The sequence below is a fragment of the Podarcis gaigeae genome, assembly GCF_964106915.1.
Source record: "Podarcis gaigeae genome assembly, chromosome: 2".
Taxonomy (NCBI): Eukaryota; Metazoa; Chordata; class Lepidosauria; order Squamata; family Lacertidae; genus Podarcis; species Podarcis gaigeae.
In genome coordinates this window covers 107,497,319-107,521,171 of record NC_139679.1, presented here as the reverse complement: position 1 = coordinate 107,521,171, position 23,853 = coordinate 107,497,319, and the positions used below count along the sequence as shown (strand labels likewise).

At 48.8% G+C, this 23,853-nt stretch overlaps 1 protein-coding gene across 1 annotated transcript in view; it reads left to right on the top strand.

The window, feature by feature from the left end:
* Positions 1-23,853, top strand: part of PLXNB1 (plexin B1) — a 152,642-nt gene that overhangs the window by 99,039 nt on the left and 29,750 nt on the right. Inside the window, exons 14-25 of the mRNA XM_083722203.1 lie at positions 1,283-1,405; positions 3,310-3,403; positions 4,201-4,367; positions 6,839-6,990; positions 9,415-9,520; positions 11,508-11,644; positions 13,128-13,304; positions 14,657-14,825; positions 16,283-16,525; positions 19,124-19,300; positions 22,458-22,606; positions 23,628-23,728. Of these exons, the coding sequence (XP_083578329.1) occupies positions 1,283-1,405; positions 3,310-3,403; positions 4,201-4,367; positions 6,839-6,990; positions 9,415-9,520; positions 11,508-11,644; positions 13,128-13,304; positions 14,657-14,825; positions 16,283-16,525; positions 19,124-19,300; positions 22,458-22,606; positions 23,628-23,728 (1,795 nt within the window). The remainder of the gene's footprint in view (positions 1-1,282; positions 1,406-3,309; positions 3,404-4,200; positions 4,368-6,838; positions 6,991-9,414; positions 9,521-11,507; positions 11,645-13,127; positions 13,305-14,656; positions 14,826-16,282; positions 16,526-19,123; positions 19,301-22,457; positions 22,607-23,627; positions 23,729-23,853) is intronic.

The window sequence follows — 23,853 nt, the reverse complement described above, 5'->3', positions numbered from 1 at the left end:
GCAGCGGACACACAGCCAGGCTTACGTGGAGATGCCAGGAATTGAACTTGGGACCTCCTGTGTGCAAAATATTTATTTATTTATTTAATTTATATACCACCCAATACCCGGGGGTATGTCCTCTGCCACTGATCTGTCCTTAAGAGCTGATCCAATGCTGGGGCCCTGATTTTTAACCCTTGGATCCAAGGTAGAGACGCAATGGCAGCAAATCTCTCCTGTTAAATGCAACTGTGAGCTGCGTGGAGGGATATTTGATACGTTCCGTCATCGAGAGAGACATAGCCCCGCCTGCTTCTGGCTTTGGTCCCACCCACTCCTGGCATGCAGACCCCTCCCCCAACAAATTATCCTCAGCAGTAATAAAAGGAGCCCGCCTGTGCCCTGAGCACCTGTGTGGATGAGCAGGAACAGCCCATCCCATTAAAAGATGCTAGAAGTGGGCCGAGGAGTTTGCGATCTGCGAATGCCTTTCTCCCAGAAGCTGTTTGCCTCTGCCACAGGACCGTGCGTAGAGACACTGACACGGGGAATTGGCCATAGATGATGAAACTGAACAGGGGTCACCCACAGTGTTGTATGGAGCTTAGCACCGCAGCGAGGGTTTGTAGTGTTATGTACTGAAGTTCTCACCCTGGGCCAGCAGGGGGATACTGTAGATAGTTATGCAAATGAAGGACCGAAAGTGACGTTCAGTGATTGGATAGTTTTAGAAAGTTGCTACGGTAACGTTGTAAGTAAAGGTAAAGGTACCCCTGCCCGTACGGGCCAGTCTTGACAGACTCTAGGGTTGTGCGCTCATCTCACTCTAGAGGCCGGGAGCCTGCGCTGTCCGCAGACACTTCCGGGTCACGTGGCCAGCGTGACAAAGCTGCTCTGGCGAACCGGCACCAGAGCAGCACACGGAAACGCCGTTTACCTTCCCGCCAGTAAGCGGTCCCTATTTATCTACTTGCACCCGGGGGTGCTTTCGAACTGCTAGGTTGGCAGGCGCTGGGACCGAACGACGGGAGCGCACCCCGCCGTGGGGATTCAAACCGCCGACCTTTCGATCGGCAAGTCCTAGGCGCTGAGGCTTTTACCCACAGCGCCACCCGCGTCCCTGCACAGTAACGTCGTACTGGAGCTCTATATAAGCAGGCTGGCTGAGCCCTTCAGCTCACTTCTGTTCTGGCCTCTGAATAAACAAGAGCTGTTTGAAGAATCGCTGTGTCCTCTGATATGTTCACCCACAACTTAACACGTAGGATTCAGTCCCTGTGCTTCTTCCATCTTTTAAAAGGATAATCTATGGGAATATGAATGTGTGTTGGTCCTGGAAGGGAAGACCTTGAGCATGGAGGCGGATATCGAACAAGACGAAACCAATCCATCCCTTTGCTACATCACATGCCAGCTGCACCAGGTAAGGCCTTCATGGAAGAGGAGCCTGTGCTCGAGTTGCCGCGAGTGCTGACCTCAGAATCTAAATAAAGGGGAGTAGTTATCACCTCACGTACACACACACAAAAAACAAGAATAAACCCCAAATACCTGCACCTCCCCTCCTCAGAAGGAGGATGGGGAATCCCCAACATAGAACTATACTACATCGCCACATAATCCCATACATTCTAGAAAACGAGATGGAGCAATGTATACACCTAGAAATATATATATAAAAATTGTCCAGTAGACCTTAGAGACCAACTTATGTTTGTTCTTGGTATGAGCTTTTGTGTGCATGTACACTTCTTCAGATACCATGCACATGAAAGTTCATACCAAGAACAAACTTAGTTGGTCTCTAAGGTGCTACTGGAATATATATATATATATATATGCAGGTTTTGGTGTCCTCGGGTGTCTTCCCGTGTAAAAGTTGGGGTGTCTAGGCGACGTTTCGACGAGGTCTCACTCGTCATCTTCAGGCTGGTGCTTTCGGCTTCTTGTTACTGGAACAGAGCGGGATCTCAATGTTTGAGTTCCTATAAATACTGTAGAGGGGGTGTGGTGTCTAGCCTCCAATGTTCTGGGCAGAGAGGAAGTTCCCAGGCTAGTGTGCCTTTTCTTCTTTTGTTCCTTAATTACTTGAGAGATACCTTGAGTGATTTCTTGAGTGATATCCTGAGTACCACTTAGGTGGGTCATTAGGTGTGGATTAGTTGCTAAAGTCTTTGTGTCTTGACCTCTTGAACTTTGTGAAGAGTTTTCCTGAGAAGATGGCTGTATTGCACTTAGTTGTGCTTTGGCTTGGCTTCGTGTATAGGGGCGAGCTGTGGTTTTGTGGCTTGTGTCAGCTAAGTGGTACTCAGGATATCACTCAAGAAATCACTCAAGGTATCTCTCAAGTAATTAAGGAACAAAAGAAGAAAAGGCACACTAGCCTGGGAACTTCCTCTCTGCCCAGAACATTGGAGGCTAGACACCACACCCCCTCTACAGTATTTATAGGAACTCAAACATTGAGATCCCGCTCTGTTCCAGTAACAAGAAGCCGAAAGCACCAGCCTGAAGATGACGAGTGAGACCTCGTCGAAACGTCGCCTAGACACCCCAACTTTTACACGGGAAGACACCCGAGGACACCAAAACCTGCATTCCTGTACCCGTGAAAATCTACGAAAGCATATATATATATATATATATATATATATATATATATATATATATATATTTCTACTGTGTTAGACCAACACGGCTACCTACCTGAACTTGTACACCAAGAGATTCTTCATAAAAGACCATGAATGTTTAGGGACTGGGTGGAATGACCAATGGAGGAAGGATTTCTGGAGAGAGGAGGAGCCAATTCTCAGCAGGTCCCAGCCAGGCCGATGGAGTGGCCCGTCCTCTCTCCCTTTGATGCAGCTGGTTGGGATATTAAAAAGAAATCAGCAGATCAGTCTAAAGCCACATTTTTAGAAGCCCCAATTGAAACAGCAGTGGTAAAACTAGCAGGAAAGCAATTTTTAAAAAGCCCACCCGGAAAGTCATCCTCTGAAGGCCTGTTGAAATGATGATTTTATTAAACCCACCCAAAAGCAGGAAGAGGGACCACCACCAGACCTCTACAAGGAGGAGGCTCCTCATAACTGTACAAGGTCTCCCTCTGCCTGCTAATGCCGCAGCGCCTGGAGGTCCAAGAAAAATAATATTCTCTTATTAAAACCTTCTGAAGGCAAACTTACGATTTGCACAGCTGAACTATCCCCCCTTCCCTTATTTTGCTAAAGCAATCCTGCATTGCATGGAGCTGGGCTGCGGGGACTCTCCCAGCTCTGTGTAATGCCAATTTATTTGTTCATTTGCCTTTGGTCTTTCTTTCAGTACAGCTACTCAGCCCCCCAGCTGGAGTTCAGTGCTGTGATTTTTGTGCAGCGGAAGAGACGCCTGCGTGTGGACAGCGTCGATGATCTCCACGGTACAGGAAAAGGGGCACGGGGAGCATCGTGGGGGTTCTGGAGCTGGTAAAAGGGGGAGACAGGGAATCACTGCAGCTTTCGGTCAGTCTTCCCCAACCTGGTGCCCTCCAGATGTTTTGAGCTGCAGCTGCAATCATCTCCACCTTAGCACAGCAGCCGCGGCCAATGGGAGTTGCAGCCTAGTTGCAGATCCAGTTGTGTCGTGCTCCGCCGTTAGGCAAACTGGGGCGGCCGCCTCAGGTGGCAGAAAGCGCCCCTAGTGGCAGCCCTGTGTAGAAGCAGCGCCGGTATCTCATGCAATCCTGCCCCAAATTGGCACCGGTGCCAGTGCTGCTTCTGCACCAGGGGCGGAGGCTACAAGGAGCGTGGAGAAGCTGTGCCGGCAGTGATAGGTACAGCAGCAGGAGTGGATGCCGGACAAGGTGAAACAGGACATGTTTCCCCTGCCCTACAATGCAGGAATCGCAGCTAAAGCATCCCTGGCAGATGGCCATCCAACCTCTGCTTAAAAACCTCCAAGGAAGGAGAGTCCACCACCTTCCCAGGGAGTCTGTTCCACTGTCGGAAGAGTCTTCCTGGTGTTTAGCCAGAATCTCTTGTCATTTGAATCCATTGAGTCCTACCTTCTGGGGCGAGCAAAGCAGGAGCGAAGGAATGTGATACCCCTATACCTGGGCTTCTTTTATGCCCCTTTGTCTACATTGCCTAATTTCTGCATCCAGAGGACTCACCTGCATCCAGAGGACTCACCTGCATCCAGGGACTCACCTGTGCCTCTCTCTCTCATTCTCCGCAGTGACCCTGTACAATTGTTCTGTGGGGCACTTGGACTGCAGCCGCTGCCAGACGGCCGATGCCAAGTACGGCTGCGTGTGGTGCAGTGGGGAGCAGCCCAGCTGCCTGTTCCGCGACTCCTGCAAAGAAGATGTGGCGGACACATGCCCGGCTCCCCTGATTCACGCCGTGAGTAACAGTGCGGCGGGGCGGGAGCCAGGCGTTTGTCGGAGAAACCCGGGAGGGATCCAGGATGCTCCCAAGTGGCCCGACGAGGGTAGCCAAGGTTGCGATTGAAGTGGTGGGCGGCTACTTTCGACGTGGCGAATTTGATGTGCAGGAAAGCAGCTGGCTTTCTCCGCAGAGGGAGAATGGCATGAATCCCCACCCGTTTTGTGCAGCCTGGCATTTAGGAGCATAGGCGGCTGCCTCGTTTCAGCCAAACTCTGTCCCACCTTGGTGTTATGGACTGGCTCGATGCAGAGGAGAGGTGGGAGCCAACAGCTGGGGAAACCCCAAGAGAGGAAGGCTCAGAGCCAGGGGAATGTTGGTGTGACGATGATGAGTGGCCAGAGGGAGAAGAGGGAGCAGACTGGGAGGAGGAGGTGTCAGAAGCTGAAGGGGCGACAGGGTTTAGTGAGCAGGAAGAGGCTGTGGTAGAGAGCAGTTCAGGATCAGAGGCAGAAGCGGAGGCTGGGGAGGAGGAGGGCCAAGAGGCAGAGATGAGTCAGGCTGGTGAAGAAGCCAGGGTGTCCCCGCCTCCTGCTGTGACCAGCTCCCCTCCACCCGGTCCCCCAGAACCCACAGGGTTATAAAGAGAGTGGAGCAGAGACAGGCAAGGAGTCTCAGATTGCTTGGGAAGGACCTGGGGTAGGAGGCGACTTAAGAGAGCTGTGGTCCTCGCAACTGCCTCATTGGGGCATGACGTAGTGGGAAGAGCTGCTGGGCTCACTAGGCCTGAGGTGTTTAGTTTTTTTGAATAAACCTCATTGACACCTTGAGAGTTATTGCTGACCTGCCTTATAGTGTCCTGGGAATAGTGACTTTTGTGATTCCAGCCCATCAGGTATCATGGAGTGAATGAGACAACATTGCAATGGCACTACACAGATTGGGAGGCATCACTCTCACTTAGGGCTAACAAAGCTAATTATATGTGATGGTGATACTTCCTTTCAGGGGGTGATCCTAGCCAATCAGGGATCACATGCCAAATGGAATTTCATCACAATAGCCAGTCAAATTTGGCTACTACCTGATTATGTCACAAGGCGCAAAGGATGCCAAGTTAGAATGGGGGCAGTGTTGGCTGAATTAGCAAGCACTTTCAAGTCTTGCCTCATTGGTCACCAAAAGAATTGCTGCTTTAGGAAGCTGCGAAAAAAATTCACAAAAGTTCACGCTCTTTTCAGCTCAGTCCAATGCACTGTTTATGAAGGGCGGTGCTAACTCTTGGGTTCAGGAAGCTGAGTCTGGTGTACAAAGCACATGTGCAAAATATAATTTATGAAGAGCAGCCTCATAAGTATTTTTTGCCTGCAGAATGAATGTGGGGCAGGATAAGAGACCTGCTCATGTGGATTTATCACGAGAAGCATCTCTAAGACCCCGTAACCAGGGAATGGTTTCCCCAGCTCCCTGGTGTGTTTGCAAGGGATTATAGCAGAAGTAACCTTGAAGAGAGGAATCAATACCATTTAAATTTTAAAAGAAGGGCAATCTTTGCAGAGGAAGTAGGTCTTGGAAGGTGAACTTCGGCAGAGGCTTAATGAATAGAGGGCAGAGTGGAGGTGAAGGCTCCGGAGAGCAGCGCAGAGACAAAACACGGAGAGCGTGGGAGAGGAAGATGAAAGGCAGAGACGCCTGTGTTGGAGATAAGCTCATGCCGATAGCAAGAGATGAGAAGAGTAATGTAGGGCACAAAAGTGGAGAATTTTAAGCATTAATGTTTGAGTCCTGAAAAGCTGGCAATAGAAATGTTAACATGTGAGCCTTCCTGTAGGCTGGCATCATTTCTCAAGGTCTTTTTCTTTGCCGCACCACCAAAAGAGGTTTAATTAGTGGGAACGTGGGGCAGGGCCTATTGGTTTGGAAGCTCCCTAGTTTTAAGATTCCCTTCCTTATTGTAATGGTTATAGGGGTTGCTCGTGCGTAAGTTGCCGCCACTCCTGGCTAGGTTGCCTGGTTAAACCTTTTCTGTCTGGACAGCCCTTCACTTTGTGGCTGTTTCAGTCACTAGCAGAATCCGTCAGTGGGCGTTTCTTGAACCTCTTCCAGCAAAGAAGCTCTTTGACGCCAAGTCTTCGCCTACTCTCCCTGCACGGAAGTCTTCTGCACAGGGTGGGTGTGGGCAGCGGAGGACCCGTGCTCTCCCTGCTGGTCTCCGGCGAGGAGTCCTGGAGCCCCCTCGCCGATTCCCCCATCTGTCCCCCTTCTCCACTGGTGCTACACTGATTCCCTTCCCCAGCCGATGAGCTGCCTCTCTCCCTGCTGGGCCCTTCTCCAGCATCGCTTGGGAGCCTTGCCTCCGCCTCTGGCTCCGATGGCAGTTCCCTGACACCTATGGAGGTTATTATTATTTTTTAATCTGGCACCAAAAACATCTGCATTCTCCCTGGCTCTTAATTTGACATGGGTGGTTTTCACTCTGCCCTTCTCAGGTTTACCCCTTAACTGGGCTGGTTGAAGGAGGTACCAGAATCACCATCACCGGCTCAAACCTTGGTCAGAAGCACCAGGACATTGCTGGGAGAGTCACCGTGGCCGGAATCCCCTGTGAGGTCGATGCTCTGGTGTATGAGATCTCCAGCAGGTAAGTGGCTTTCCCAGGGGTTCACAGGAGGGAGCTGATACTTGGCTCTCCATCATGACCTAGGCAGCAACAGGTGGAAATTTCCATTCTCCCCCCTCTTTGAAAAAAGATAGCAGTGCTTTGGGAAAGAAAATGGTCTCTCTTCAAGCCAGATCCTTCTAATTCCACTGCGTTGACATCAAATCGTAGCTTTGGCACAAGCAGCTTTTTCCAAGGATCAGTCCCAGAGAGGAAAGACAGGCTAAAAGACTGCAGGACAAGTGTTGGTTGGGAAGGAAACAGGAACTGACAGGTTCAAGGAAGTGTAAGATATATACCGTCAAGAAACCCCAAACCCCACCTTTGGAGAAGCTTTCAGGCAGCCTTCTAATGCCTTCTGGCCAATAAGGGGGCAGAACTGCCAAATTACTCTCAGCACTCTTGGTTGGGTTGATGTAAGTTGCTTCGGGTTGCCTTGGGCGAGATAAAACGAGTAACAAATTCAATTATTATTATTAATAAGAGTAATAGTAGCGCTGCCTTGCGCCATGTTAATTGGGCAAGGTTAACACCCGATTATCCTGCGATTCACTCCCCATTGATTTGCCTGCCTCCTAATCTGTTCCTGAAGTTGCATTTCGGAAAAAGAAATCTGCAAAAAAATCTTAGCGGAGAAGCCTTCATAGTTGACACTGTTAGCTACTAAAGGGACAAAGGGGGAGGGAGGTTTAGCAGTGGTGCCCAAACTTTTCTCAAACAGGGCCAGATTTGATGAAGTGGACATCCGTGAGGGCCAACAAAAGTTGTTCAGCTTTTTTTAGGATTTCCCCCCAAAGTTGTTCACCTTTTTTTAGTATTGAAGATGTTCAGCTTTTTCTAGGGTTTAAGTTGTTGAGCATTTTATGATTTTACCCTAATAAATAAACTGCTGGGGGGGGCGAATTAGGCCCCCCAAACAGACTTTGGACATGCCTGGTTTATAGGGTTAACAAAACAACAACAACAAACAAACCTATGGTCACGTAAAGCATCCTCAATAAACACACGAGACGTAATCGGCTGTGTTCTTAGATAAATAAGGTATACTATTCATTGTATCAAATTTCAACAGAAGTGACTTATAAAGTTCAACAAACGAACAAAGCAGAAGACCCAGTGGATCAGATCATTCTCTAGTCAGTTCATGCATAAGGTCCATCTGTGTAATGGTGTCTATTCCACCTGTCTGTTCATAAAGTCCAAACAATCCACATGAAAGGTTGTTACAGTTCCACAAAATCCTTTCACAGAGTCTAACGGGACCTTTCATGTCCTTCACAACCTTTAGCCCCATTAGATAAAGTGGTGCTTCAGGTTAAGAACAGTTTCAGGTTAAGAACGGACCTCCAGAACGAATGAAGTACTTAACCTGAGGTACCACTGTGCTTCTGTTGGAATTTGATACACTGGTTTATAGGGTTGGCAGGTGCGTCTTATCGAACATTAACAGTGTGGCATGGTTCTGGTCCGTTCTGATCTTGAGGCAGTGGAGACACCAGCTCTGATCACACCCATCTGCCATGCAGAGTGCAGGGATTCTGTTCTGTGTTGACTCTGAGCTGTCTCTTAAGCTGGTGTCTGTCTGAGGGGCCCAAGAGGAAAGGGATAAAGGAACTTGTCCGAAGTGCTTCCTCTAGACCAAAAAGGAGGTTGATGAAAAGCAGTACATAGAATGACGCAACTGGTAGGTGCCCAGAGACAAGTTGCTGTGCATCACCCCCCCCACCAAAAAACCCCCCATAACCAAACAGCAACCTTGTGCGATCCATACCACCGTCTGTTAGGTAAAGGTAAAGGGACCCCTGACCATTAGGTCCAGTCGTGACTGACTCTGGGGTTGCGGCGCTCATCTCGCTTTATTGGCCAAGGGAGCTGACGTACAGCTTCCGGGTCATGTGGCCAGCATGACTAAGCCGCTTCTGGCGAACCAGAGCAGCGCACGGAAACGCCGTTTACCTTCCCGCCGGAGCGGTACCTATTTATCTACTTGCACTTTGACGTGCTTTCAAACTGCTAGGTTAGCAGGAGCAGGGACCGAGCAACGGGAGCTCACCCTGTTGCAGGGATTCGAACCGCCGTCCTTCTGATCAGCAAGTCCTAGGCTCTGTGGTTTAACCCACAGCGCCACCCACGTCCCTTACCACCGTCTGTTGGCGCTGCAGAAGAGTGCTTTGCACAGCTCACTCTCTCCCATGTGGCTCACGCGAGTGGGCCAAGCCACGTAGGGCAGAGGAAGTGGGGGAAATCGTTTGGCGCCGCGACTATTCAGGCGAGTGACGTCTCCTCCTTGGCCAGGCCGAGAGCTAAAAGTGCCCCCCCTCTCATTAACTCAGGTTTAGAGCAGCCCATGTGGTGCACCTTGGTGGGGGATTCTTCTCCATCCTCTCTTCTGCCCTTGTCCTGCAGTATCGTGTGCACCACGGGCGGAAGCGGCGTGGAGAGGTCTGGGCACGTGGTCGTGGAGGTTCCCGGAGGAGGACAGGGAGTCTCTGGACATGTGTTTACTTACCAGGTAAGGAGTCCCCCTCTCTGGACAGAAACTCCCAGGCTAAAGCTGGCTGGTTGCAAGAACTCACCTGGCCTGCCAGAAAAAAGAGGAAGTCCCTCCTCCCCATAATAGGGAAGGAATATATACCGTATTTTTCCACCTATAAGATGCTCCCATGTATAAGACGCCCCCTATTTTTTGGGGGGACTCTGATTTAAGAAAATGGGGGGAAATGTATCTGTGTATAAGACGCCACCCAAATTTTTGACATTATTTTCTTAGGGGAAAAACCTAGTCTTATACCCAGAAAAATCCAGTATGTTGTGATGCCGACATGCTGCATGTTTCCCCCGTACCGCTTGCAGGAACTGGGAAACTCAATGCAGTGAGACATCGTGGTCCTATTCATGCATGCTCCACACATACAGTAAACATGATTAGGGAGAGGGACCATGCTCTGCTAGCTCTGGCGTCAGCAACACATTGCGTGGGGCATGTAATAATAATGATAATAATAATAATTTATTTTTTATTATTTATACCCCGCCCATCTGGCTGGGTTTCCCCAGCCACTCTGGGCGGCTCCCAACAGGATATTAAAAACACAATAAAACATCAAACATTAAAAGCTTCCCTAAACAGGGCCGCCTTCAGATGTCTTCTAAAAGTCAGATAGTTGTTTATTTCCTTGACATCTGGAAGGGCATTCCACAGGGCAGGTGCCACTACTGAGAAGGCCCTCTGCCTGGTTCCCTGTAACCTCACTTCTCGCAGTGAGGGTACCTCCAGAAGGCCCTTGGCGCTGGACCTCAGTGTCCAGGCTGAACGATGGGGGTGGAGACGCTCCTTCAGGTATACTGGGCCGAGGCTGTCTTGGGCTCTAAAGGTCAGCACCAACACTTTGAATGTAAATAGGAGCGCTTTTGTGCACAGAACACCCTAGTTGCGCAGAGTAGCCACATAAGGAGCAGGTAGCATTTTTCAGCTCGAGGGCCACATTCCTTTCCAGGCCGCAACCCAGGGGCCACATGCCAGCGGTGGGTGGCGCCAGAAGCAAAAGTGAGTGCATCAGTAAATATTAGTTTACCCATATAAAGGGATCATCAAGGGCATATTTTAGGCAGGCAAGAGACTCGAGGAAGGTGCAGAGCAAAGGCTGGCTAGGCAGTTGGCCTGGGGGAGAGTCCTGAATGCTAGATAGAGAGGCCTGGAGGACCACATTAGGCCCATGGCCTGAGATTCCCCAGAGCTTCTTTTTCCCACCCGTGGCCCTTACAAATGGACGGCTTTGCCGCCAGCCCCTGAGAACCTGCTGCTCCGTATTTTCCCAGAAATGGCTGCCAGAAAAGTTTTTGTTTCCTGAGCAGCAAGTTGCATAAGCAGCTAAGGAGCTGCAAGCACAGCATATGCCCGAAGTCATCCTTTTTCAGCAGTGTTAAAAAATGCCACTGGTCTGAAGGGGACACAGCCTCATCTAGCCGGGCTCCTCTTCACATTTCTATAGGAGAAGAAGAGTTTGGATTTGATATCCCGCTTTATCACTATCCTAAGGAGTCTCAAAGCGGTTAACTATCTCCTTTCCCTTCCTCCCCCACAACAAACACTCTGTGAGGTGAGTGAGGCTGAGAGACTTCAGAGAAGTGTGATTAGCAGCTGCATGTGGAGGAGCAGGGAATTGAACCCAGTTCACCAGATTACGAGTCCACCGCTCTAACCACTACACTACACTGGCTCTCCGTGGCTATTAGAAACAATGGCTACCTTCTGCCTCCGCTGTCAGAGGCCTCTGAACACCATTTCTGGGAATCTCTGGTGGGGAGAACTGCTCTTGTGATCGGGTCTTGCTTGCTGGCTTCCCAGAGGCGCCAACGGGACGCTGGACAAGATGGGCCATTGGGCCTCCTCCTTGCGCTCTCCTGCGATGTGCAGCCCAAGCCAGGAGTGTTGTTCGCTGCCTCTTGAATTCCTTTGGCTGAATGTTCCTTCTTTCCTTCCTCTCCCTTTTGCTCAGAACCCAGAGCTGAAGTCCATTTACCCAACACGAGGCCCCAAGGCTGGAGGAACCTGCCTCACACTGACGGGATCCAAGCTGCTGACTGGCAACCCCAGCAAAATCAGCATTCTGGTCGGACGCTTCCCCTGCTATATGTAAGAAACGGCGCCAGGCAGCAGGCTGCTGCTCCAACACCCTCCCCCCAGGCTATTTGCTCAGGGTGGTCATTGATTTGGATTATTGGGACATAGCCCCCGACAGGTATTTCTAGGTTGTAGGGGCATTGTAAGCCATGGCATAGCTGTCAAGCGTCCCTTATTTGGCGGGACAGTCCCTTATCCCAGGGCTGTGTCCCGCTGCTGTCCCGGATTGATGATGTCCCTTAAATTTCCCGGGTTTCAAAGGAAGCAGCTCCTCTCCCTCCCTCCCTGCCGGCCAGGGAGGAGGGAGGCTCCAACTGTGTTGCTTGGCTGCGTTGCTTACCCAATAAGAAGTCTAAGAACGCCTGGGGGGTGGAGCTTGCATGCCTTGTGCCGATCAAATCGGCTGTGTTGCCTGGGTACTCGCCTTTGCTCAGTGCTTCCCAGCGGAGAGGTGACGGTGGTTTTCCTTGAGGCTTCAGGCTTCGTTTGGCTGCTGGCTGGGCTTTCTGCCTTTGGCCCGGAGGGGCTTGAACATACCTGTGCTTGGAAAATCCCTTATTTTGGCTGCTGATCCCTTATTTTTGAGGGTGCTGGTCCCTTATTTTCAAATCTGTAAGTTGACAGCTATGAGCCATGGGGACCCTCTGTCATAAGCCAGAGTTTGCTTTGGCTCAGCATTTTCAGAATAGTTCCAAGGTAGACTTGGGGAACCTGCGGCCTCCTTAGATGTTGGTTTCCATTGGCCGTACGGGCTGCTTCTGCTGGGAATTCCAACAGGTTCTGGAAGAGTCACAAGTTCTCCATCCCTGTTTTAAGGTAACATTGTCCTCTTAACAAGGAAAAACAGGTGTACAGTGGTACCTCAGGTTACATATGCTTCAGGTTACATACACTTCAGGTTACAGACTCCGCTAACCCAGAAATAGTGCTTCAGGTTAAGAACTTTGCTTCAGGATGAGAACAGAAATTGTTCTCCAGCGGTGCAGCAGCAGGAGGAGGCCCCATTAGCTAAAGTGGTGCTTCAGGTTAAGAACAGTTTCAGGTTAAGTACGGACCTCTGGAACGAATTAAGTACTTAACCTGAGGTACCACTGTACTTCTACCTGCTCAGGAATGAGGAAGAAAGCAGCAATTTCCCTGTCGTTACTAGCCAGATAGCAACATATTTCTGGTGAAATAAGGAAGAGGCCTTTCACCAGGTCAGATCATTGGATGCCCTTCTCACCTCCTTTGGGTGGGGCCTGATAGTTTGGAGGCTGAGGCCTAGGCAAAACCACAGCAACTAGCAAGGGACTACAACTCCCATCATCCCCAACCACAGCTTAGCCCAAGGCGGTCAGGAACAATGGCAACTGTAGTCCAACAGTTCCTGGGAACCCAAGGCTGAAGAGCACTAGTTTAGAATAGATTTTCTAGGCGAGTTTGCTGACTATATTTATACAATATTTAAATTGAAACCAGCCCCTTTTCTCTTTCTCTCTCTCGCCCCCACAAGTCATTCTGAAGTACAAGAGAAGGAGCTTCAGTGCCTGACTAGCGCCAGTAACGCATCTGTGGAACTCAACGTCACAATCAAGTACGGGGATCAGGAACGGAGTTTGGAGTACCCCCGCTTCAAGTACACCCTGGACCCCAACATCACGTATGCAGAACCAGCCAAGAGTTTCCAAAGGTAAATGACTTGTCTGTCCCCGCCCCGCCAAGACAAGTTTGTAAGGCGATTTTTAAAAAGTTATTTTTTTAAAAAAATTATTGAGTCTTTGACCGCTTGGTTTCTCGCTCCACCTACTTGGAATGGTCCTCCATCACTTCGGTATTCTCAGACCACCCTTCCTTTGCCTTCGGCAGCTACCCCCGCCTTGTGGGAATGGGGAGGAGGAAGAGGAAAATGGGACTGATAAATGCAAAAGCCATTTAATCAGTGCAATCACAGTTTGGAAATTTGTTTGCCTCTAAAGCAGTTCTCAAAGTGTGTGGTGTCCCACAGGCAGGAGAGGGAGGCAAGATTCAAGGGTGATCAAGATTATATTTTGGGCATGATTCGTGTTCTTATGGAATTGCGTTATTTTATACTTCCTGGATGCCCCGTGATCATATTATAAAGCAGTTCTGTTATACATTATAAATCAGACATGGCTAGGAGTCGTTTCTTACCAATGCATATATTCAGAGCAAATTCTTATTCAGAAAGTGTGGCCCAGAGAAAAAGGTTTGAGAACGACTGCTTAAAGGTGTCACGAGACTCTGTTGTTTTGGCTGCAGTGCAGGCTTAACATGGCTGCTGCTCTGGAGATCTGTATTTAGACAGGACAACTTACAAGGGACGTGAGTGGCGCTGTGGTCTAAACCACTAAGCCTCTTGGGCTTGCTGATCGGAAGGTTGGCGGTTCGAATACACGCGATGGGGGTGAGCTCCCGTTGCTCTGTCCCAGCTCCTGCCAACCTAGCAGTTCAAAAGCACACCAGTGCAAGTAGATAAATAGGTACCGCTGTGGTGGGAAGGTAAAAGGCGTTTCCGTGTGCTCTGGTTTCCTGTCACGGTGTCCTGCTGCACCAGAAGCGGTTTAGTCCTGCCGGCCACATGACCCAGAAAGCTGTCTGTGGACAAACACCGGAAAGTGAGATGAGCGTCGCAACCTCATAGTTGCCTTTGACTGGACTTAACCATCCAGGGGTCCTTTACCTTTTACCTTACAAAGCCTGTCAGCTTCCCAAAGTTGCCTGACGTCACACTGTGATCAGGAAAGTGATCAGCTGCAGAAAGCTGGTGGGTTTGTAGAGAGAGTTACGACCAATGGGCCATACAGCTCAGGATTGCCTTCTCTCCAGCTTTTCAGGCAGGAATCTTCCTTTGCCTACCTGGAGATGCCAAATGTTGAACTTTGGACCTTCTGAATGAAAAGCAGGGGCTTTTCCACTGAGCCTCAGCATTTGCCTCAAAGGGCAAATCCTGAAGCTGCAGGCCCTCAGATCTGCACTGGTTGTAGTCACTAACGTACATGTGTGTGTGTGTGTGTATTTCAGTGGTGGCAGAGAGATCCGAGTTCGTGGGCACAACCTTGATGTCGTGCAGTGGCCCAAAATCCGCGTCACGGTTTCTCCGCTGGAGCGCCGGCGCCGGGGCTTGGGCAGGTGGCGCAGGATTATTCCGGATACAGAATGCCCTGAGAATGCCCTCTGCAGCGTCCAGCAAGTAGGTTTACCAGTGCAATGCTTGCCAGTGTGTTGTTCTGTTCAAAGCTACAGGTGTGAGGGATCTGTGGCTGCCTCAGTTTGCAAACTAAAGGGTAACAAAAACGGGTCCATTTAGTATTACAGTGGTACCTCTGGTTGTGAACGGGATCCGTTCTGGAGGCCCGTTCGCAACATGAAAAGAATGCAACCCGCAGCGGCGCATCTGCACATGTCAGGTTGCGATTCGCTGCTTCTGCGCATGCACGTGATGTCAGTTTGCGCTTCTGCGCATGCACACGCGGCGAAACCTGGAAGTAACCCTTTCCAGTACTTCCGGGTCGCTGCAGGACGTAACCTGAAAGAACATAACATGAAGTGGACATAACATGAGGTATGACTGTATTACAATCCTCTTCTCATTACAGTCCCTAGTGGCGTTTTGGATTTCTCCCTTTTTAATACCAAAGTGTTTTGGGGACAGGCCTTATTCATTTCCTTTAGAGTCTACCCTTCTTCTAAGGACCTAGGGGTGGTGAACATGTTTTCTCCCCGCCTCCGGCAAAAAAATATTGTTTATTCTTACAACAGCCCTGTGAAGAGAGAGAACGTGACTGGCCCAAGTTCACCCAGTGAACTTGAAGGCTGAACACACACACAAAAACACCCTCTGCTGGATCCGGCCAAAGACCTGTCTAATCCCACATCCTTTTCTAAAAGTGACCAGTCAGAAGGGGGATTTGCACTTGGGTTTCCTCAAGGTAGACTGGCTTTTGGCTTTGTTCTTGAGGAATTGGACAAGGGATGCGCCCAGGGTCTTCTGCAGAGAGTCTCCTGCAGATGTTTTTTTTTAGCAAGCTCCACTCCAGGGATTCCCTGTGCTCTGGGGTGTCCTGGAGAATGGGGGAGGGGGTGTCATAGCTGTCAACCGTCCCTTATTTGGCGGGAAACTCCGTTATCCCAGCGCCGTGTCCCGCTGCTGTCCCTTATTGAGAATGTCCCTTAAATTTCCCGGGTTTCAAAGGAAGCAGCTCCTCTCCCTCCCTCCCTGCCAGCCAGGGAGGAGGGAGGCTCCAACTGTGTTGCTTGGCTGCGTTGCTCACCCAATAAGGAGTCTAAGAACGCCGGGGGGGGGTGGAGCTTGCATGCCTTGTGCCGATCAAATCGGCTGTGTTGCCTGGGTACTCGTCTTTGCTCAGCGCTTCCCAGCGGAGAAGAGACGGTCGTTTCCCTTGCCGGGTTGCTGTGCTGTGGGAACCACCGCTTGAGGCTTCGTTTGGCTGCTGGCTGGGCTTTCTGTCTTTCACTCGGAGGGGCTCAGAAGTTGCACATACCTGTGTTCGTAAAATCCCTTATTTTGGCTGCTGATCCCTTATTTTTGAGGGTGCTGGTTCCTTATTTTCAGATCTGTAAGTTGACAGCTATGGGGGGTGTCTAGGAGAGAGTGGGCCGTTCACTCCCCTTTATTTCCGATCCTAGTTTGAAGAGCCCTGCGAGGTCAACTCCTCCAGCCTCATCCTGTGCAAAACACCTGCCATTAAGCAGCTTTCTCCCTCCGTGCAAGTGAAGCTGGAGTTTGTCCTCGATAACCTCAGCTTCGACTTCAACGCCGTGCATCCGAGCGGCTTCTCCTACGAGGTGGATCCCGTCCTGCACCCCCTCAATATGGATGACCACACCAAGCCCTATCGTCACAAGCCTGGAAGCGTCATCTCTGTGGAGGTAATGGAGCAGCCCCACTATGCAGGGAGCAGATACACCTGCCCCTTGCTTGTAGATTTTGGGTACTCCATAGACCACAACTTGTCTTCCAAGGTAGCTCAGTCCCTCCTAAGAAAGGTCTCATTCTGCATCCGTCTCCGTATACAAAAACGTTGTGTACGAAACCTCATGGAATGTGCAGAAATGGGCGAAAGTTGCCGGAAGAATAAGAAATCAAGATAACAATATAAAAGAATGGAAATGGTTTATTGAATAGTTACAGATAAATTGTAAACAGATTAAAAGCATTAGCAGGATGTTTGTAATAACCTGCAGTTACACAAGAGTATATATTTGCAGTAGATAATTAAAGGAGCAAGTGAAATGAATTTGGATATGCAGAAGGTATTAAAATAAAACGTTTAAGGAACCGCAGAAAAGGGGAGAAGGAAGTCAAATTTTGAAATGCTAAATTGATTGTAAAACTAATGAAATGTATAAACATGAAAAGCATAAATATTCAGGGAGAGGGGCATTATTAGGGGGCGGCTTAGAGGGGCCAAGCCCTGGTTAGAATCATAGAACAGTAGAGTTAGAAGGGACCTTCAGGGTCATCTTGGTCCAGACCCCTGCAATGCAGGAATCTCAGCTAAAGTTTCCATGGCAGGTGGCAGGTGCCCCAACCTATGCAATCTGTCCATGACAGCAGCCGCCTCCGTGCCTTGTGGCGGTGAGTTCCATAAGTTCATTATGCATTGTGCAAAGGCAGCAAGGTAGAAAGCAACAGGTGTGGTGTATGAATTCCTTCCTCTGTAATGCGCTACCTAATGTACACTACCCAAAGCCCCGCCCCCCCCCAGTTATGCCAACAGAAGTCATAATCTCTAGACTGTTTTTGGTGGGTAAGGGTCATAGCTAGTGGTAGAGCAGTTGCTTGGCATGTAGAAGGTTTAATAATAATAATAATAATAATTTATTTATTTATTTATACCCCGCCCATCTGGCTGGGTTTCCCCAGCCACTCTGGGCAGCTTCCAACAAAAGATTAAAAATACATTAAAATGTCACACATTGAAAACTTCCCTGAACAGGGCTGCCTTCAGATGTCTTGTAAATGCCGGGTAGTTATTTTTCTCTTTGACATCTGGTCGGAGGGCGTTCCACAGGGCGGGCGCCACTACCGAGAAAGCCCTCTGCCTGGTTCCCTGTAACTTGGCTTCTCGCAGTGAGGGAACCGCCAGAAGGCCCTTGGCGCTGGACCTCAGTGTCTGGGCTGAACGATGGGGGTGGAGACGCTCCTTCAGGTATACTGGGCCAAGGCCGTTTAGGGCTTTAAAGGTTAACACCAACACTTAGAATTGTGCTCGGAAACGTACTGGGAGCCAATGTTCTAGGTTCAACCCCAGCATATAAAGGTAGGATTGTGGGAGACCCCCTGCTGGAAACCCTGGAGAACTGCTACTGGTTAGGCCAGTGTTTCCCAACCTTGGGCCTCCAGCTGTTTTTGGACTACAACTCCCATCATCCCTAGCTAGCAAGACCAGTGGCAAGGGATGATGGGAATTGTAGTTCAAAAACAGCTGGAGGCCCAAGGTTGGGAAACACTGGTGTAGGCAATACTGTGTGACCAATGGACCAGTGTCATGTCACGCAATATAAAGCACTGTCCTGTGAAAGTCACAAGACCTTTAAAGTTACATCTGTGCCTGTAACGACCCTTAACGATAGCACTATTTAATTTGGAAAGTGTTATGGGATGCATTGATATAAAATAATTTGGCTCAGTTTGCATGCAGTGCCAAAACACGTTATAACGCGATTGTGGGGGTTCCTGAGGTTGAGACTGTGGACACTTGGCTCTTCCAGCCCTGCTGTGAGCTAAACCATGGTTTGGCACAGCATGTTGTCCTAACCTGGGCTCATAGTTTGTCTCCCCTTGTAGTTAGCTGACTTCAACGTTTTCGTATAGCTTTTACCGTATGCTTTTGTGTACAATTGTTGTAAACCACTCTAGTATTTTTTTATGAATGGGGTATAGGGACGTGGGTGGTGCTGTGGGTTAAACCACAGAGCCTAGGACTTGCCGATCAGAAGGTTGGTGGTTCGAATTCCCGCAACGGAGTGAGCTCCCGTTGCTCGGTACCGCTCCGGTGGGAAGGTAAACAGCATTTCCGTGCACTGCTCTGGTCCGCCAGAAGCGGTTTAGTCATGCTGGCCACATGACCTGGAAGCTGTACGCCGCTCCCTCAGCCAATAAAGCGAGATGAGCACTGTAACCCCAGAGTCGGCCACGACTGGACCTAATGGTCAGGGGTCCCTTTACCTTTACCTTTATATAAATAATAAACAGCCACAAGCTATAAATGAAGAACAAACCTCAGTTACAGGCTATGGTTTATCTGGAGTGAGACAAACCACAAGTCTGCATTCAGACAACACGCTAAGCTAAACCATCACCTCGCTCCTCCAGTCCTTCTCCAGTCCTGCCGCTGTTGTCAGCTAAATGGCGATATATATCAACACTAAACCATGGCTTGGCTTAGCGTTCCGTGCAAACTGGGCCGCCGAGCGACAAAAACAGCTTGCCTTCACCTGACTGCCTCGGTTTCTTTCCTCCAGGGGGAAAACCTGGACCTGGCCATCTCCAAAGAGGAGGTGAAAGCCATGATCGGAGTGGGCGTCTGCTCAGTCAAGACCCTGACGAAGAACCACCTCTATTGCGAACCCCCCGCCGAGCAACCAGCCCCTCTGCACCGGGCCAAGCGGGAAGGCACAGACTCTTTGCCAGAGTTCACAGTAAGGGGTGGATATTGGCAACGGGAAGAACTCGAACCGGGATGGGGAGCGGGGTGGACCATGGAGGAAAGGGAAGATAGGGGGGCACAGGGCACCCAAATGGGCAAAGGGAGGAATGCCTGGTGGAAGAGTTGCAGGGCTAGGAACTAGAACACAATAGGCCAAGACTGACGAAAGGAAGGAAAAATAATTTTCTTCAGAGTTCCATCTGTAAGGAACTCTTTTGGGATTAAAAGAGGGTGCATTGGAAAAAAAGTTGGGGTGTTTTTTTAATGTGGTTATTAATACAGTGGTACCTCAGGTTACATACGCTTCAGGTTACAGACTCCGCTAACCCAGAAATAGTGCTTCAGGTTAAGAACTTTGCTTCAGGATGAGAACAGAAATCGTGCTCCGTTGGCGCGGCGGCAGCGGGAAGCCCCATTAGCTAAAGTGGTGCTTCAGGTTAAGAACAGTTTCAGGTTAAGAACGCGCCTCCGGAACGAATTAAGTACTTAACCCGAGGTACCACTGTAGTCAATTTTGGGGCGTTGGGGGGAATTGTTGGGGGTGGAGAAAGCGGGTATAAATGGTGCTCTTTTGTTCCCTCATGGGATTAAAAGCAGTTGAGGTGGGTGGGTGGGATTTACTTCTGACAGAGGTTGTGGGAAGGAAGGGTGAAACAGGCCCTCTGAGAACAACAGCTCCCTTATCTTCAAAGTGGGCCTTGTGGAGCCGCCAATTAGCAAAACTGGAAGGGGGAAAAAACCACAGCAGAGAGACCCTTTACGCCTGCTTCACAGCATGTAGCCAAATTTGTTTAAAACCTTTTGTTCCCTTGGATAGATAAAGTTGACATGCCTCTTAATGTGTTATTTTATTTTTTAAATGTATATCATTTTCTTTTAAATGCTGGTTTTATTTCTATGTTGCCTTTGGATTTTTTTAGGTCAGCTTGTTCTTTTTTCAAGTTTCTGGCTTTTCCATATCATTTTAATGTGTGTATTTTATGTAAACTGCTTTGAGCTGCTGCTTCTTCTTCTTCTTCTTCTTCTTCTTCTTCTTCTTCTTCTTCTTCTTCTTCTTCCTCTTCCTCTTCCTCTTCCTCTTCTTCCTCTTCCTCTTCCTCTGCCTCTCCTCCTCCTCCTCCTCCTCCTCCTTCTGTACAATTAGCGGTACACACATTCTGTAAAATCAAATCAAATCATGGTGGCAGACCCCAGCAAGTACTCTATCGCTTTGTGGGCTGCTTCTTCAATTGCAGTTGGAAGCAAAATTTGATGAAGGTTTAATACCAAGAGGTTAAAAAGCAGCACAGCTTCTGAGCAGGAACGGCTATTTTTATCCAGCTCCCCTTTGCCAGTCACTCCCCTAATATACTGTGGTGGACTGAGGATCTCGTCAGTAAAAAGCGGTTTGCAGGGATATCGCATAAAGCAGTGGTTGCCAAACATTTTTGGGTCACCGCCCCCCTTGGTTCCATAACAGGAATGGAGCTGATGGGTACCTTCTTGGGATGGTCACAAGAGAAGGTCCTCACTGACACCACTAATCATGACGATTTGTGCGGAGCCCTATCCAGCTGTTTGCTGTAGCCGCACATAAGCAATTACATGAGAGGGAGCTGGCGGGGAGCATCTTGGCAGTCCCGTCTTCTTCTGGCCCCTTAACTTCATTCTGTGTACAGCCCTCCAGGAGCTTGAGGGTCGAAGGTCTGAAGTGAGGAGCCGCCTCTCCACTTTCCTCTTGCCCTGCAGCGGGTTGGACTACATGACCCTTAGGGTCCCTTCTAAGTCTATGATTCCTGCTGCGCGGTCAGGTTTCTGTAATTGCGCAGGAATCATGGAGGCTCCCCACTTTGGACCTTTGCCCTTAAATTTGTGTGGAGGGTTCAGAACTGGGTGAAAAACGTTAATACCAGAGGGGGCAGGATTCAGCAATGCATGCTCACGTCCCCTTGCATGCTTGCTTACATGCACGGAGACTGTGCCAGAATAGGGTCAAAACTAGCAACACCACACCATGGTTTCACCGGCACTAAGTTTTGGAGATATTTGGTCTTCTGAGACACTGGGTCCATCTGGTGGGGGAAAGCTGGAAATTCTTAGAAACTGCCACTTTATAATACAGTTGTACCTCATGTTGCATTAGGTTCATGCTTCGTCTTTTCGGCTTGCAAACGCGACAAACCTGGAAGTGTATACTTCCGGGTTTCACTGTGTGTGTGTGTGTGCACATGCGCAGAAGTGTTCTGCGTGCTTCATGCATGTGCAGAAGCTCTCTATTGTGCCCTGCACTTGTGCAGAAGCGCCGCTCTAATTGCGGACTTTTCAGGGTGCGAATGGCACCCTGGATGGAACAGATCGTGTCCACAACTAGGGGTACCACTGTATTGGTATAATAGGGTCTGGGGTTGTTTTTTCCGCTCTATCTGAAAAGCTAGCCCACAAGGTACGCTTATCTGAAGGCATAACAACAAGCATTTTATTTGTCATGGGATGATTTATTTTTTTAAATGCATTAACAAAGGAACTGAGGTTTCAGAAACTGCAGCTAGGTAAAGCACAAAAAAGTAAAAATTATTATAGAAGTAATATACAGCCCATATCTTAAGCATCTCCAACAGCATCGTTTGCTGAACCCCGTGAAAAGATAAAATGGTCAGTGATGAAAAATCCTTTTGTTTAGTTTTTTCTTCCATTTGTTTTCCTTGTTCAGACTGAACTATGTGCGATATTGAAAGATCGTGTCAACCCACTATTCTAATCCTTCCCAAATTTAGTAAATATATTCGTGTAGATAGATGATAGACGATAGATAGATAGATAGATAGATAATTAGATAGATAGATGATAGATAGATAGATAGATAGATAGATAGATAGATAGATGATAGATAGATAGATAGATAGGTAATTAGATAGATAGATAGATAGATAGATAGATAGATAGATAGATAGATAAGATAATTAGATAGATAGATAGATAGATAGATAGATAGATAGATAGATAGATAGATAGATAGATATAGATAGATAATGATTGGGACATACATCATGGAAATAGTAGTAGTAATAGTAATAATAATAATAATAATAATAATAATAATAATAATAATAATGATGGAGGCTCCTCGCCTTCACATGAAATCAGTTTTCCATCCTCTTGTCCTCCTGCAGGTTCAAATGGGCAACAACCAATTCCGCCTGGGCCGCGTGCAGTATGACACAGAGAGTCAGCTGACCTTCCCGGTGGAGGCCCAGATTGGCTTGGGGGTTGTCGCCTCCTTTGTTGCTCTGATCGTCCTCATCATCGTCTTCATCTACAGGTGAGGAGGAAGGAGGAAGCTTGCCGGCCTGTCTGCAGGACCATATTCCATAGGCCTAGCCAGGCACGGCAGTCTACATGTGAGAAAAGCCAGTTAGGTTGTGTGACCTGTTCTGTTTATGGAAAAACAGCAACACAGATTTGCTTTTTGGGAACAGAGTACATTGGCACTGAAGCAGGAACTGCTCAGAGTTGCTTAGAGCAGTGGGAACTTTGTAGGTTTCTTTCTTCCTGTTTCCACACCAGAGATCATACTTGGCAGGGGCTGATGGGAGTTGTGGTCCAAAAGATCTGAAGGACACCGGGTTCAGGAAAGCTGGTGATGAATCTTTCAAAGTGCATCCCATGCATTATCTCGTTGCATCCCTTACAGCAACCCTATAAGACAGGGGCGAGGAAGCTTTTCTGTCTGCCAGATCCTTATCTCCCCGACTCCTGGCAGACAAATTTAGACAGGTGATCAGGGTCAGTTACCTGACATCACTATGACAACAGGTGATGCTGCACTTTGAAGCCTCGATTGTTGGGCCGTCAAAGTGCAGCATGGGGGTAGGGTTGCCATACATCCGAGAAAACCCAGACATGTCCTCTTTTGGGGGACCAACATGCCCATCCGAGCGGATTTTTCATTTTAAAGGAAATGTCTGGGGTTTTGGGGCTTGGGCTGCTCTGCACACTGCAACAGCTGCCAGCCTGAGCCAGGGAAAGAGGTCTTTGCGCCTTTTCCCCCGGCTCAGGCCGGCAGCAGCTCAGGCTGTCTGCTTTTTTTGCTCTTCAAGATATAGCAACCCTAGCACGGGGGATATTTGAAAGCCTTTTTGTTGCTGCGTCTGAGAATGTCCCAAAAAGGCTTGGATGAAAATATCAGCCTAGCTGTACAGCTCGCTGTTTCCTTTTTGCACGGTTAATTTGGTTTTGTGGCTGCAAAACCTGGGGTGATTCTCTTGCATAGAAATAAAGAGCTACACTGTGATTAGAAGGGATCGACTTTAGCATATGATGGTGATGGTTTTTCTTTCCAGGAGGAAGAGCAAACAGGCCCTGAGGGATTACAAAAAAGTTCAGATCCAGCTGGAAAACTTGGAGACGAGTGTCCGGGACCGGTGCAAAAAAGAATTCACTGGTAAGAGGAGAGGAAGGAGCTTCTCCCTTGATCTGTCCCTGGGAATGCAAGTTCCCTTCTTCTTCTTTCTATAATTTTTATTAAATTTTCTGTTTTACAATTTAGGACATTCATTTAAAGAACCT